This window comes from Poecile atricapillus, chromosome 3, assembly GCF_030490865.1.
Source record: "Poecile atricapillus isolate bPoeAtr1 chromosome 3, bPoeAtr1.hap1, whole genome shotgun sequence".
NCBI lineage: Eukaryota > Metazoa > Chordata > Aves > Passeriformes > Paridae > Poecile > Poecile atricapillus.
Genome location: NC_081251.1, coordinates 2,901,385 through 2,918,678, shown reverse-complemented (window position 1 = coordinate 2,918,678; position 17,294 = coordinate 2,901,385). Strand labels below are relative to the sequence as shown.

Here is a 17,294-nt window from a genome sequence, read left to right as displayed (position 1 = left end):
TTATCGATATTTTTATCAATTACTGGTGAAGCTGGAACTGAGCTTTGGTTTAGGCAACCAAAACTGACCAAAGATTGATGCCTCATTTGAGTCAACTGGGTTGACAACACCCGTGGGAGCTCAGCCCCTCTACACCCATGGAAACATCTAAATTTAGGTGGATTTAGCTCAGCCTTTATCCCTCCTGGCTGTGCTGGAGAAACAAGCCTGCCTGGAGATCTTGATAGCCTTCAATCCCAAATAAAATGCAGGGATGTGTGGAAGAGACTAGAGGGCATGACAGAGGACAGAAATGAGTTCCACATTTTCTAACTGCTGGAAAACAGGAATAATTCCCAAAAGCATCTGTCACGGCAAAGGCATTTCTGTTTGGGCCTCGGAATCGGGCCCTCATTGCTGATTTTCTTCAGGAATTAACTTTGCTGTGATGTTACCAAAAGCTGAACAACTGATGATGGGGAAAAAAATACGATTAAGAAATTCAGGGATTCAGATCAGTTACCACACGGGCTCAGCTATGGAGCCACACAGATTTCCTGTTGTTTTCTTCATGTGCCTTCTCCTTTCTCTTTGTTTATCTGCTGTTCATTAGTGCCTCGCCTCAATTTAGGCATTTGCCAGCTCTACGGATCCAAACCCACTCTGATCCACCAGGTGCTGTTGCAATAGTAATAAAAATAATTAGTGATAATAAAAATAATAGTGTTGTCATTTGCTTTTATCAGCAGATAAGCTCATGGGACACTGCTCTCTCAAAACACAGACAAGTGTGCTCTTATAAATATGCACAAGGAAATTGCAGGAAGAGAAAAACAGTCATTCACTGAAAATATTGTTGTTCAGAAGAGAATCAGCTTTGACCTCTTGTACCTAATTATACACGAAAACAAAGATTAAAAGCCTACTAATAATCACCATAAACTATGATTAATGATGCCACGCTTCAGTGCCTCAGATTTCCAGACCCAAGTACAGTAAATTCACTATTATTTGAAGAAGAAAACAATGTTTGGTACCTCTTTGTTTTGACTTCATCTATTGTTTTCCTTGACTAAGGATCAGGAACGATCTATCAAAAAATTCTGCAGAAAAAGACTTTCTAAGGTTACGCTCTCCTAATTCTACAAACACATTAAAATTTAGATGTTGTTATTCTCACCATATTCCTGTCGGCTTCGTGGATAGAACCATGGCATCATGGAATGGTTTGGGTTGGAAAGGACCTTTAAAGATCACCTCAGAATCACAGAATATTCTGAGTTGGAAGGGACCCACATGATGTTATATTATATATATATAAAAAAAATATAACCTCATTCTTCCTTATATCCAGTATAAACCTCACCTCCCTCAGGTGGATTCATGTTTCACACAGTGTCAGAGTTTTAATTTTCAGTAGTTCTGGGGAAATGGTCCACACATCCTTGACAGATGTAAAATAAAGAACCTAAAAGCAGCTGAAAGAGGAATTCAGAGCCCAGAAGGACTTTTACCCTTGAGCCAGAATTGATTTGGCACCACTCACTTCAAAAAGTGAGCCCACCTCAGCAACCACCTCTCTGGTTAATAATCCCCTTCATCAAGAAAGATGCAGGGAAAATATCATCTCCTAAATTGAAAATATAGGTCAGGAAAAGTCTTTTCTAATTTATATGGATAAGAAGAGTCCAACGTGCAAATTAGGACAAGGCAGCTGAAATTCCTCGGGATGCAAAGCAGCCTAATAACACCTATTTATTTTTAATGCCTGTTTACTCCTGGAGAAACACAAAGAGTGGGAACAACAAAACACAAGATTTCGGTTCAGGAAGGAGATGGTGCTGCATTCTCAAAGTGCAACTCTGACAAAGAAATTACTATTTGGAAAAAAAAAACCCACAAACCACAGGTATTTTGGAGGTGAGTTTGGGCAGGGGACTAAATTTGTTGCTGGTGGGATGAATTAGCATCAATCAACTGTCCCACCACTGGGATTTCATTGGAAAGAGCAGAAATTAGAAGAAGGCAACAGAAAGGCTCCTATCAAACAACCCAATTCTATTCTTGAGTGTCCAGCCCTGCAGGAACCACCACACATTTATCATTATTGTGTCCTGGCACATAGATTTCCATGGCTTTCGTTAATTTATCAACACAGAGCTGTGCTTTATTCGCTTCCTTCAAGGGCCTCCCAGCAATGTCTTTACCACTGATTTAATTAGCATCCTCTTCACTGTATCCTCCGAGTCATTAATGAAAATATTGAGGAGTATTGGACCAAGAATGGCTCCCTGAGGGGCTGGTAATTCTATTTTGAATATATTTAATATGCCTGGTGACAATAGATTTTGTATTTCTACTGTTTTTTGTTACACCTTGTAATAATGCTGAGACCATCAAGGCTCTTAATAACGTTTGAAATACACGACAAAGGCGCTTTAATCTGAGACTCACAAATCTCACTCAAATTATAAAGGGAAGCATGTTACAAAAATGTAAAGGCAAAACATAAAAATGGTTATATTTTACTGAGAGAGATTATTTTTTTTTTCCCCTTTAATCTCCGAATGAAGTTCCAGGCCTGTAGCAGAATACCAAATGTTGGTTTAGGGTGGCTGCAGCGTTTTTTATGTGTACAGCTGTTCTTCCACTGGTATAAGTAGACACATCTGCTCATTAGCAACACAATGTCATTTCTAGTGTCTAATTTTAATTATTTGCAGATGATAGATTCCTTATGCAATGTCTAAAAAAAGTACAGGCCTTCAAAGCTGGGGAGAAATAAATATCCCCTCTGCAAACAAACTGGGTCAGCACAACGAAAAGCAGATATTAATCTGGAGAATTCCTGTATCAGCACCAAGGCTAAATGCCAGCACGTTTGGAAGGTCACAGGGAAGAGAAATGGCTCCTACATTTCTTCTTTATCATGGATACACAAGACATATGGACTGAGAGACGTTCTGAACAAGTCTGGCAGGTGATGAGTTTGTTGTAGGACAGATGGTCCTCAACTGCTGGAAAAACATCAGCCCTGCTTACATTTCCTGCACAAACACAGGCAAGATAAGGACTTGTCCCTGACAGGAAAGAGATGCCTTGCAATGACTTTGGTTCTCTGGATATTCACAAAGGATCAACAAGGCTGGAGAGGAAATTCCAGAAGCCCCTGAGCAGCGGTGGCCACAGGTTTGTCCTTCACCCTGTGGTCAGAGAGTGACCAAAGCTGTGGAGTCCTGGCTTCCTCTCTGCCACTAACTCAAAAATCCAAAGAGAAAGACAGAAGGAATGAAAAATGATGGGATTTCTGGACAACAGGCACTCAGCACAGGGAATTGTAGCTGTACCCGAGTTGTTCCCTGTGGGCTGGGAATGATTGGGTACTTTTGAGGAATGTGGGGAGCAGAACCACCTAAACAAGCATCTGGTTTGGACTGTGCTCAGGAAAGAACAGAGCTGAAGGAGGCAAGTGGATTTTTCATTTCTCCCAAAAATGTTTTTACAGAATCACAGAATGGTTTGGGTTCAACAGGACCTTAAAGATTATCTTGTTCCATCTCCTGCCATGGATAGGGAAAACTTCCACTAGACCAGGCTGCTCTAAAAAGAAATTAGTTTGGTTGTCTGCTTGACTTTTGTACAGACCATGAAAGCAAGAAGGGGCTTTTCTTTAAAGCCACCTTGAGCTGGCTGAAATCTCTGACAGACAAAGGACTTCACCCACACACAGGTCAGGAGAATTCCAAGATTAAAGTCCTTTACAGGACTCACATTTGCACCACGCCAAACACTCTCCTCTGGTATCAGATTGATTTTTCCAAAGGTCTGGAGAAACAGTTTCTCATACCCCACAAAGAGCAGTCAAACTTCCAGATCTGATCCAATGTGACATGTTCCTCCCCAGCCAGGAGCACAGTGGGGTTTGGAATTGGCTCAGGCACCGCAGGTCGGTGCTGATGCCACAAGGGTGATCCCACCAGAATTCCTGCTCCTGGCAATTTAAATCCTGGCTGGAAACCACGTTTCACTTCCATTCATGCAGGGTTAATTTTCAGCCTGAGCAGAGAACTTTGTGATTGCCAGAGTCAACACAAACAAAGAGCTTGTATCTGGCTGAAAGGTTGGGGACAGAGGAGAAAATCACCCTTTTCCCCAACAGGGAAGTCAAATATTACTTTACAGAAATTGTGACACTACAGAAGACACACAAAACTGATGGGCTGAAAATCCAAGTCGCTCTCTATAGGCAGCAAGAAGGTGCCAGCAGGACCATGGTGAGGGCGCAACTTTAAGGGGACAGTCAGACTTACAGTCTAAAAAAAAATCTGGAAAGCTCTGAGGATAGCCCCAGTAAAAAAACAGCCAATACAGACTTTGCCCTACACTTCTGCAAACGTTAAAAAATAAAATTATCTACAAAGATTTTTTTTTTTTGGTAGTATTTTTGGCATATCCCATTCATCCCTCATGTCTGTATCAGTGACAAAGAAACATCATCTCAAGCACTTACAGAGCCATCCAGAGCAATCCTCTTACAGATCAGCTCATTCCTGGGAGAGCAGGAATGCTGAGCAGGGCACTGGAGGCTGAGCAGAGATGACAGCCATATGCCACTTGGCAGAAGTCAGGGAGTTGTTTGTTGCTTTTTCAGTCTCCCAATTCTAATGAATTATAAAATAGAGCCTAAATTAACAGTCAGGAGGACTTTGTCAGGGCCCCACACTTCGGAGATGCTCATTGGGGAGGATCTCTTTCAACTGTTTGATTTGATCAAAGGTTCCTGCTTTTCAATTGACTTCTGTGCACTCCAGAGCTTCCCTAAACAAGAGCCAGGCTCCTTCCCAGGGACAATTTGAATCCCAGTGAGGTGTCAGTTTCTTCTAAAGGACAACTGCTTAGAAAGCAGGAGTTTTTGAATATTAATACACTCATACAATGATGAATGATGGGACTGGCAGTCTGTACTCTTCAGAAACCTGGTACCAACTAAACCAATACTGAAAGGTATCTGCCACAGAATGTACACATTGTATGTTTGATGACATCAGAACAATGAGACAAGTCCATTAACTCTGCTGGGGGTAGAAGGGGTGAAATGGTGTTACCCCAAACACTGGAAAAAGATAAAACACACTGAGCTTTTGTATTTTCGAATGAGAGCCATACTCAAGAAGTTCAGCACTTGCTGTATGAAACAAGAGATTCATCCAAAGATTTGTGCTGAGTAAGAAATCTTCTCATTTATCTTCTCATTGGCAGACTGAGTCCTGCATTTCCACAAGGCTGCCTGAATAAAACTGTGCACACAGCTCAACCTCAAAGGAAAAAAACATTGCAGGTCAGAGAGGTAACTCTCACTTTCAGTGTTTTTACATAAATCCGTATTTCCCACAGGCAGCTGAAAACAGGGAATAGGTACAAACCAAGGCAAAGAAACAATCCCAGCTCAGAGACCTTCTACCATCCCTACCTTACAAAACAGAAATCTGCCATTGGGACCTTGTGGTTCAGGTTTTTCTCAAATCAAGAAATATGAATGAGGTGTGAAGAGCTTTGCAAAATTCTTGGACTGAGATTAGAACCATGACATCAAAGAATCATAGAATCATTTAGGTTGAAAAAGACCTCCAAGACTTCCAAGATTAAGTCTAATCTCCACCTCATCACCAGCCCAGAGCACTGACTGCCATGTCCAGTTCCAGTGTTCCTGGGGCACTTCCAGGGATGGGGACTCCAACAGGAAGGGGACAGCCCCTCCTGAAGTTTGACAGCCTCTTCCATGAAGAAATTCCTCCTGGTGTCCAACCTCCCCTTAAGGAAGCATAAAAATACCCAGGCAAAGCAACCTGTGCAAGGCTGGGGCGTGAAAAATCTTCTGAGAACAATTCCATCTTTTCCAGGGGTAAAGTGATGCTCTCACTTTTGGCAAATTATTATGGAAGAACCAGGTGGAAATTCTACTGATCCAAGCTTAGATGAAGGTTTGGGATTGTTTTCACCAAGCACTGACACACAGACGCCTGAGACAGCTGTGAAGGATTTGGGTGTCTCCACAGCTCGGTGTCACATGGATACAGGAGCTCATTCCCAGAAGGAATTCAGCCACATTAGCAAGGCCTCCTGCCTGGCCTAATTAGGTGATGCTTCCCAGCTGCCAGAAATCCAAGAGTGAATCACACATCTGCCACATCCACTGTCTTCTGAAAGCACAGACTGGAACGGTGCTGAACCTCAGTTGTATGAGGATATAAAGACATAATGTCATGATTTTAGTTTGGTTTAGAGCCAGAATGAATCATAAATTCAGCTGATGAGTTTATCTGACCTGTTATCACAACTACTGCACTTCATCCACATATCAGTGTGCCCAGATAATGAACTTCAGTCATCCTAAAGCCCTTCAGGCACTTCCCTGTTCTCTGTAGGCCACAGGCTGAGTCTAAACCACTGCCAAAGCCAAGACTACAGACATGGTAAAGGATTGATTACCTGGGTGTTGTCCAAATTATTTCAGCAGAAATCCATTTCTCATACCTGAAAGATGAAGAATCATAAATTCCTGCTCATCAGTTCCCAGCTCTGGCAATCAGGATGAATCCAAACATATGAATAAGACACATGGACCAATTGTCCTGATGCATCAAAACAACCCATCCATGAGAGTCATGGAAATCCAGAATGGTTTGGGTCGGAAGGGATCTTAAAAACCATCCAGTTCCACCCCCTGCCATGGGCAGGGACACCTTCCACCATCCCAGGTTGCTCCAAAACCCTGTCCAACCTGGCCTTGGACACTTCCAGGGATCCAGGGGCAGCCACAGCTTCTCTGGGCACCCTGTGCCAGGGCCTCATCACCCTCACAGCCAAGAATTCCCTGCCAATATCCCATCTAAACCTACTCCCTTTCAGTTTGAAGCCATTCTTCTTTCCCTGACACTCCAGGCCCTTGTAAATATTCCTCTCCATCTTTCCTGTAGGCTCCCTGTAGGTACTGGAAGGCCTCAGTGATGTCACTCCGAGGATTCTCTTCTCCAGGCTGAAAGAAAGAAGCCACCCTCTGGTGATGGCAAATTTCAGATAATCCAAATAAAAAATATAGCAAGAAAAAGATCTAAAACCAAAAACTGGTAGGACAGAAAGAAAAACTCCTCCATAAACTCTACAAGAAACCAGGAAGGCCCAACAGCATGGTTTGAAGGCGGAGACTGTCTTAGAATCACACGATCCTGGAATGGTTTGGAAAATACCTTAAAGATCACCTTGTTCCAACCCTCTGCTGTAGGGAGGGGTCTGTCTGAATGCAGAGCTCCAAGTTTTTCAGGGATGGTGCAGATAAATGATCCTGAACACAGCTCTAAAGGAGGGGTTGGAAAGGGAGGCTCATAAATCAACAGCACGGGCCACTGCACTTGACAGATTCACAGGATTCCTTCTCCTGACTGGAATCAAGCCCCTCTTTTAAAATGATGGATTATCCCATCTGAAAGACTCGAAAGGATGGTGATGGAAAAAGACTCCAATGTTTAATTACACTGAGGGATGTGAAGCTGTTTCATTCCACAGTGGAACTTTCCAAACTTCAGCTCCCAGCTACTGGAGCTTGTTCTGGTTTATCGGGATCAGGTTCTCAACCTGTGACGTGGTACCTGCAAGGATGACTTGATCATGCAATCACAGAATATCCTGAGTTGGAAAGAGACCCACCAGGATCACTGATCCAATTCCTTGGGGTCTCCCAGGACACCCCAACAATCCCACCCTGTCCCTGAGAGCATTGTCCAAATGCTCCTGGAGCTCTTGGAGCCTCAGAGCTGTGCCCATTCCCAGCTGTTCCAGTGTCCAACCATCCTCTAAAAACAAGAACATTTTCCTGATATCCAACCCAACGCCCCCCGGCATGGAGTTCTCTCTCTCTAATATGTCTAGTCCCAGCACTGGGGCAGTTTTCTGGGCTCTATATCCTTTTTCTGTTCATCTTCAGCAATCCCCAGCAATATTTCCATAGATCCCTGGGATGGCAACAGGGGAACTGCACAGCATGTTCTGATTTCCTGGCCCTGCAGACAGAAAATTCCTGACTCAAGCCCCTTCCATACAGGCAGAAGTTGCAATAACCACTTTGGGCTCAGTGGAAGACACTTATCCACAATAGTCCCTGGATCCCTCTTTGAGTTTCTGTTTCCCGGGATGGCATCACATTTTGGAGGTATCATCTGCAAATTTTTTGTTCCCAGATGCGGTAACAAGTGGCATAATTACGACGGTTGTTCAAATATTGAAATGAGTTACTTGTGTGCAGCGTTTCTGGGAAATGGGAGAAGGGATGGGGTTTATTGGAACTCTATAAACATGCAAAATGTTTTCTGCACACAGTTTCTCATTTCTGTTTGCACAGATGTGGGTCGTGTCAGCACAAAACCTCTGCCAAGAAGGATAAATTAAATCCAAAGGTTTGGATAAGGCAGAGAGGTAGAATGATCCACTGGTGCCTCTGCACAACATCTCTAACCCTGTTTGCTCCCTTTTTCTAATCACAAAATATGCTCAGTACTGTTGAAAAACGTCAAATCCCAGGTTGTGATGAAGGATAAAGGGCCTGGGTAGAAATGAAATAAAATAAAGTAAAATAAAATAAAATAAAATAAAATAAATAAAGTAAACCTTAAAAATAAAATAAGGTAAAGTGAAAATAAAATAAAATAAAATAAAATAAAATAAAATAAAATAAAATAAAATAAAATAAAATAAAATAAAATAAAATAAAATAAAATAAAATAAAATAAAATAAAAGAATTGAAGAAAAGAAAAGAAAAGAAAAGAAAAGAAAAGAAAAGAAAAGAAAAGAAAAGAAAAGAAAAGAAAAGAAAAGAAAAGAAAAGAAAAGAAAAGAAAAGAAAAGAAAAGAAAAGAAAAGAAAAGAAAAGAAAAGAAAAGAAAAGAAAAGATAAAATTTGAGAAACCAAAATAAAAAAAAGCAAAATAAAATTTCAAAAATAAGGTAAAGTAAAATAAAATAAGATAAAATAATAGAAATTTTGAAGATGCAAAGAAATATGCTCTAATTGAAGAGACAAAAGAAATTACAGAATAAATTGTCATAATCAAAGTTGAAGAGAATTTTCCATTGTCTCCCGTGCCACTCTGTGGGAATTTTCCCAGCCCAGGCAGCTGTAAGGGAGGAGGGGCACTCAGAGCTTCTGTGCTCCCATTCTCCCTCACCCTCTCTTTCTCTGTCAATAAATGTCTGCAATCATATTCCCGAGCTCCAGTGTGATTTCAAGGTTCATCTCTTCCATGCAGCTCAAACACTAATTATCCCAGCTGTAATTAGTAAGATAATTAAATACTGGCTCGCTCATCACTCTACCTTGTGTCGGGTCATGATTCTCCCAGAAGACCTTGAGCAGTTGCTCAAAGCTGATGTTTTGTGGCTCAAACACCACCCGGACGGCCTCGGTGTGCCCAGTTCTGCCTGCAAATTCAAAATAAAATCAGATTTTAGCAGTGACAATTAGCCAGGGCGCACTCAGGGTTTTGTCTCTGCCATTCCAAGCACAGTCCTTTGGTTTTGTTTCACGTTTTCTGAGAAATACTTTGATTCAGCACCATTTATACCCGAGCTTTTCTGCACGATATTTTATATTTATGTCAACTCTACTAAATCTGTTTGTTCAGACAGGGCCATCGTGAAATAAACTATGCAGAGAGACGAGAAGACAGTGATGTAATTACAGCAGTTTGTTAGCTTAAAGGAGAAAAAAAATAACAATTCTAACAAATATGTAACTGAAAACTAGCAAAATATTTTAAATATTCTAAATAGAGCATTAAAATATGAAAGCTTTTAGGTCTAAATTGTCTTGACTGGGTTTTGTTCCCATGGAGATATGGATAATATAATTGATTATTAAATAATTATCATTATTGTAAAATATCAATAACATTCATGATGATAAAAAAAAATGCCAAGGGTGTTTTTACACAAGAGCACACAAATAATTCCAAACTGTTTCACAATATCTGATAGGCTCAAAAGTGTCAAAGAAAGCCTGGCTGAACTTTAAATTTTATGACAGCAGAAATACAAGGAAGATTAGCAGGAATTACAGCACTTAAACATTATTCCTAATTTTCAGTTACACTTTGGAAAGAATTTTTTTCATTTCTGATGTGTTCATAACTCACAATATTATTGAGAGATCCAACGTATGAGGAATCTGGCCACATAATTCACTTAAATTTAAATTAATAGTGATGAGTACTCTGACTTTTCAGGGGAGAGTCCACTGCACAAAGTGCATTTTATGTTTTCTATATGTTTTATATTTTGCAATTTAAAAATTAGACATTTTTGTTGTCATTACCTATTCATGAATGGGGAAAAAAATCCCATCCTTCAATTAAATCATAAGAAGCAAATATCTAAAAAATAAACTGGATCTGCCTGTTGGTATGGACATATTAAGCTCCTTGATCAAACAAGGGAGGTTTTTATTTAATTTACACCAGCACAAACTCCAGATTTATTCCACAGATTTCAACAGAATCAAGGAATTCCACACAGGCTGAATCTGGCCCAGTGATGGCTCCTGAATCAAGAAAATGATTGCTCCAAACAAGAAAAATGAGATTCTGTGAGTAACTGAGGAGGGTTCAGCAGAGACATGAGGAGAAATTTGAATTTTTAAAAATTGAGAGAAATGAAAAGGATGCTGGGACATATTAAAGAGCCATGATGGGGCAAAGTGTGACAGGATTTTATCAGTTAATGGGGCACCTGAAGCAAAACCTAAACGAGGCACAGAGGGCTGGGCCAGCTGATAAAAGGGATTTGAAAGACTGGAATTCAAATTTAGTCTGGAATGCAGAGGAGTAAAGGAGGACACATTTGGGATATCTGTGGTCTAGATCTGATAAAATCAAAAATCTCTATTTCAATGTAACAACAATCTGCGCAGTGAAAAGAGAATATCCAGATTTCCTGTGAGCTGGAGTGAAGCCAGGTCTGTCCTGCAGGATGTCCCCAGCTGTGACCCAATTCCTCTCTGCCTTTTACAGTCCAGGTAGGCATCGCATTACCTGCAGCCAAATTCGGATCATGGGAAGCAGGAAGGATCATCCATTCAGCAGAATAAAAATACAAGTTAGAGACAATTGCCTTAAAAATGAAGTAAAATGGTCTTCAGCAAGAACTGACGGCCTCCTTAGGCCAGGGATGGAATTCATTCCAGATTTCGTGGTTTAATGTGCTCCATCAGCAAAAATAATGAACTTGGTGGAACCCAGATTGGGACTTTTGTTGTAGCTTGAGGAAAAAAAGGAGAGAGCACGAGCAGTGGTGTGTCCAGCTCTCCCAAGCCAACACTGCTCTCATTAGCCACACAAGTACAGGATGGGGCTTTCCTCTGGTGAGCGGCAGGGCGAGTAAAAGAAGGTCGAGGGAGCGCAGTGAACAGGGGCAGGCAAACAGGCGTGGCACATCTCTAGGGCGTGGCACTGCAGTTTGGGCAGCAGCTCATGCATAAACAGGTGGGACATGTCTCTGAGGGTGTGGCACTGCAGTTTGGACAGCAGTTCATGCATAAACAGGGGTGTGGCACATATCTGAGGGTGTGGCACTGCAGTCTGCATGGCAAACAGGGGCGTGGCACGTCTCTAGGGCGTGTCACTGCAGTTTGGGCAGCAGTTCATGGCTAAACAGGGGTGTGGCATGTCTCTGAGGGCGTGGCACTACAATTTGCGTGGCAAGCGGGTGGGACATGTCTCTAGGACGTGGCACTGCAGTTTGGGCAGCAGTTCATGGCTAAACAGGGATGTGGCATGTCTCTGAGGGCGTGGCACTGCAGTTTGTGCAGCAGATGGGTGTGGCACATGTCTGAAGGCATGGCACTGCAGTTTGGGCAGCAGTTCTCAGGCAAACAAGGGCGTGGCTCATCTCTGAGGGCGTGGCACTACAATTTGCATGGCAAATGGATGGGACATCTCTGAGGGCGTGGCACTACAATTTGTGTGGCAAACGGGTGGGACATGTCTCTGAGGGAGTGGCACTGCAGTTTGTGTGGCAAACAGGGGCTGGCATGTCCCTGAGGGTGTGGCACTAAAATTTGCATGGCAAACAGGCGTGGCACATCTCTGAGGGTGTGGCACTGCAGTTTGTGTGGCAAACAGGGGTGGCACATCTCTTCCCCTGTACTGGGCACTGGTGAGGCCACACCTGGAGTGCTGTGTCCAGTTCTGGCCCCTCAGTTTGGAAAGGACATTGAGACACTTGAGCGCATCCAGAGGAGGCAACGGGGCTGGTGAAGGGCTGGGAATGCAAACCCTGTGAGGAACATCTGAAGGAGCTGGGGTTGTTTAGCCTGGAGAAAAGGAAATTCAGGGGTGAGCTGATCACTCTCCACAGCTCCCTGAAAGGTGGCTGTGGTCAGGTGGGGGTTGGTCTCTTTCTCCAGGCAGCAGCTGACAGAACAAGAGGACACAGCCTTGAGCTGCGCCAAGGGAGGTATAGGTTGGATGTTAGGAAGAAGTTTTTTATGGAATGGGTGATAAAGTACTGGAATGTTCTGCCCGGGGAGGTGGTGGAGTCACCATCCCTGGATGTGTTTAAAAAAGACTGGATGTGGCACTCGGTGCCATGGTCTAGGTGAGGTGTTAGGGCTGGGTCAGACTCGATGATCTTGAAGGTCACTTCCATCCTAGCGATTCTGTGATTCTGTGTGTGATTGTACAACTAAAATGAGATTAAAGAGCGGCTTCTGACTTCAGTATTTTTATTTTTTTTAAGCCAACATGAATCTTATGAAAGGTTTTTATCACTCAGGAGCAAATTACCTGTCTAAAATGAACAGGTTTAGATCACAGCAAAGTTTCCCAAAGAACTTAAAAACAACAGAGGCTTTACCTTTCCTCCTGACTGAAGCAGCAATTACACCTTGTCAACACTGCCTGCTCCTGCTAATCCAGAAGTTCAAAGGATCAGCCTCCTTTTTTTCCCACAATAAGGAAATAATGGTGCTCCTCTGAGAACTATAGTCTGACCTCATGAAAAATATCCTCAGATGTGTGGCTAAGAGACTGTTAGAATAGATTTAAAATCAATATTCACCCTCAGGGGAAAAGAAAGGAAGTAATGCTGCTGGCCCTACCAGATTCACCTCTCATTTTCCTCAAAGCCTTTCCACAATACAGTGGATTTTCTTTCTGCTGTGGCTATTCCTAATAACAATCTTGACATTGGTGACTTTTTGCATTAGGCTTGAGTCTGACTATGAAAACAGAATAATCCCATTTTGTTTGTGTCTCACACACTTGGTAAATCCAACGCCAAAAGAACACAGCATCAACCCAGCTAACTACTCCCCTGTATGGCAAAAAAAAAAAAAAAAAAATTTGAAATATTTCTAATCAAACCTTTTTTTATAAGAGTTCTTAAAATGAAGAGGCAGTAATCAGAGAAACAATAAACCCACTTGTTCTCCAAAAGCCCACATGTCTTTAATGACGAATTTAACAGCCTGACACCGAGGAGCTGCAAGGATTTCAAATGATCAGTGGGAGATGTGATTCTCTCAGTGACATCCAGCTCTTCACCTTAGTGCCTCCTTCAGAATTCCTCCTGAAATGTCTGTTTATATTGTCAGAGAGTCACAGTGTCCTCAGTTCACCCACTGCTTTTAATTATCGGATCCTTAATATCCCACAGCAAAAGTTTGAACGAGTATGAACATTTCCAGAACCCTCAATGTCTGGATGATGTTTTTTAAATAATTTATGTAATTATAAATATAATTCCATGCGCCATTCACTGTGCAAACAGAGACCCTTTCTTTATCAGAGCCATTATCAGATTTCCAGTGCTGCCGCTCGGTTCCTTCAGCTCTGGAAGGGCTTTAACCATCGAAGAACCTCCCTGCAGATGGGAAGACTTTATTACACCGAGGCAGGGAGGGCTGAGTGCCAAGAGCAGATTGTCTGTTTATCCTGGATCCATTTCCCACTTAGAAAACACGGCCGCTCCCGGAGGATTAACTCTAGCGAGCTCATTCAGTGGGGATTCCAACCCTGGCAAAAACGTCCCCGCAAAGAGCAGGAGAAAAAGACGTCTGAGTGACACCTTTTCAATTCCTTTTCTTCCTAAGAGCATTTAGACTCTCACCTTCTTAATCATGTCCCAGGTGAGTGCCCAAGCTGAGGGATTAGGGAAGAGAACTCATTCTTTTTAACTGGCTGGATCCAGGGAGCGTTTAATTATCTCCGGCAAAGTGGAGCGGCTTCCTAGGGCTGGCTGGACAGCTGCTCACCTGGGAGTCTCCCAGCAGCCACGTGGGTTTCACCTCCACCTGGCCCTGCTTCATGTGAACTAAATTCTGCAATGAAAAAATTCCAAAACTACTCCCTCCTGCCTCGATTCTGGAAAACGGGAAAAAGGACCTGTCTCTTTTCAGAAATAAGGTCCTGACTCCAGTAAGTCACAGAGTCCCACAATAGTTTGGGTTGGAAGGGAGCACAAAGATCATTTTGTTCCACTTATTTGTACTCAGGTCTATTTAACAGCTCTTCATTACAAGAATGGCCCAGAGTCTGAGGAGCAACTCATCCATTACAGCTCCTGCTCCCAGTGTTTTCCATAAAGAGAAGATAATGACTTCTCACACGTTTTGAAAGAGTTCTCAGAAAACAATTCCCTCTTTTCTCACCTCTTCCAGGAACTCCTGAACTGCCCCTGTGCTTGTCACACCAGCAACACAACCTCTTTGGGATCCCAGAATGGTTTGGGTGGGAAGGGACCTTAAAGATCTTTCAGTCCCATCCCCTTCCATGGGCAGGGACATCTTCCACTATCCCAGATTGCTCCAAGCCCCATCCAGCCTGGCCTTGGACACTTCCAGGGATCCAGGGGCAGCCACAGCTTCTCTGGGCACCCTGTGCCAGGGCCACGATGCCAATGTGGAATGTGAAGAAATTCAAGCAAACATCAGCACTCACTGATTTGGGAGTTAAACCAAACTCTGTTATTCGAAGTCACGGCCCAAATGAAAATGCAAAATACTACCAGAAAACTGTGATGGGAAGGTCTTTTGAGCATCTCCAATCCAACCTGGGAATTTTTATTAAGTCGTGGTTACTGCTACCAAAAATTTCCAATGACTTCCTATTTGTTAAATAAACAAACCAAAGGTTCAGCACTAAAATACTGAGAGCCCACATTTTGGGTGTCCCCTTCCCTTTACATTCTTACCTTCAAATCAATGACGATGAAAAGAATGGGAATAATCCCAGATTCATAGATTTTTTAAGAAGGGTCTATTTAAATACTTTTATTTGAATTCCTGCCCAACACTGAGAGAATTTCATGGAAGACACCCTTATTTTGTACTTCTACACTGTCACTAATATGTGACTAACTTATTTTACCTCCTTCCTTATATTTTAAATCACTTTAATGACTTTACCAGCCCTGAAATAGGAGATAATGCTTGGTTTATTAACCACTGTGAATTTCTGCTTTAGAAAATATCATTCTTTAACTTCTCAGTGTGATCCACACTCTTTTTTATCCAGTTTTATCAAAACATGTCAATCCTCTCCAGTAAGAAGCCAATTTATCACTATGGTCCAGCCAATCCTGCAGTTCTAAATCAAAATAAATTGTCCATAAATTCTAGAAACTTCCAGAAACTTCTGCCTGGATCAAAGAAAATCAAGTATCTTCTAATACCTACAGAAAATAGCTCATACAGCAGCTACAGTGTGGTGCCTCTGAAGAGAAAATGTTATTAAACTTCATTTATTTGGTTTATTAGAGGACAGGTGAATCACCCAGTAAGTGAAAATTCATAAAGATAAGAAAATTTACTGATAAAACAATGAACTGCTATTTCTGGTGCCTTCTACAATCACTTCATTTTTTACCCCTTGAAAACAAAACTGGGAGAATAAAATTGCCAGTAAAAATGGGGTTGAACATGCTGTTATTGATATTTTTCTCACAGAAATTTTCATATTTTTCAGTAAACTACTTGAATAAAATTTTTAAAGATTGGCAGTTTTCACAAAAAACATTGGGTTTTTTCAAAAAATCTGCCAAATTAAAGTACTAAATGAACCTGTTTCTTATTAGCAAGTATCTAAGATTTCTGTGTCAGAGCTGTAAAAATTTTCACTGTTTGCTGAAATCCTGTCTGCTCTTTAGCAGCAAAATGGGTTTGATAAACAGAGTATTGATTGGTTTAGCTGAACAGAATATCTGGAAGCTAGACCACTGCTATAAACCCTTTTTATTTGTAAAATGGCTGTACACTGAACAGCCAAAAAAAGGGGAAAAATAAATTATATAAACCTGTAGGAAAAAAAAAGGAGATGGCAAAACTTTCTTTGTTCACTGTACTTATTATAGGTTATGTTTTCATAGGCTGAATGTCCACACTACAAGCCCTTAAAAGGGGATTATTTCAGACTCCCTCTGGCCTGGTCCTGTGGACCAGATGCTGTTCCCAGTTGGAATGTGCTCCTAGAAAAGATACTCTGGTTTAATTTCAGCCAAGTGAAGGAAAAATGTCAAAGATGGGCTTATAATTAACAACATGTTCCTATGGAATACAGGTCTTGTCAGCCAAACTCCATTTCATCCTCCCATGGAATTACAAGTCTGACTGTAATAAATGTGGGATGTAATAGCATGGATGGAACTTAGGCTTTATTAATGCATTTGACTTATTACTTCATGACTGATTAAAAAATTAACACTCCCCCATATCGATAGTGCATGTGTTAAGTGGATTAAGAATTGTCTAAATGACATCTTTAAAAAAAAAAAAAAAAAATTGTCCAAAGGGAACAAGGCTTGAATGGCAGCATTTTTATCTGTCCTCTGCAGGGACTGCTACAGAGCCTGTTGCTCTTAAAGCCCTTCATCAGGAATTTGCAAGAAATATAAAGTCTCAGTTTATAAATTCTTTGGATAACTCGGATGAGGAGCTGATGGGATGGCCTTACAAAGCCATTTTTTGCTGCACTGGGGTCACTCAATCAAAAATGTGTTAGAGAAGTCAGAGGTAAAGTCTCTGCTGAAGGGAAAAAATGACACACACGGTACCTGCAAACCTTTGAGGCAAGGGTGGAAATAAACATGCAATTTCATTGCCATACTGCAGTAAAAGGAAATAAGGCCTGAACTGGGATGTCAAAGAGAAAAGGGGTTGTAGGAACAGCTCTGGTGAGATCAACCCTGGCACTAAGAAATCCTGAAAAGTCGTTTCAGTGACAGCCACCAAGTGCCGGGTGAATTTACCCTTTCCAAAAGAAACCCCTGGGGG

The 17,294-nt window shown here is 41.8% G+C and overlaps 1 protein-coding gene across 1 annotated transcript in view; it reads right to left on the bottom strand.

The window, feature by feature from the left end:
• The window catches only part of MSRA (methionine sulfoxide reductase A), a 231,991-nt gene that overhangs the window by 88,094 nt on the left and 126,603 nt on the right, over positions 1–17,294 (bottom strand). The window contains exon 4 of the mRNA XM_058836249.1: positions 9,347–9,451. Coding sequence (XP_058692232.1) covers positions 9,347–9,451 — 105 coding nt within the window. The remainder of the gene's footprint in view (positions 1–9,346; positions 9,452–17,294) is intronic.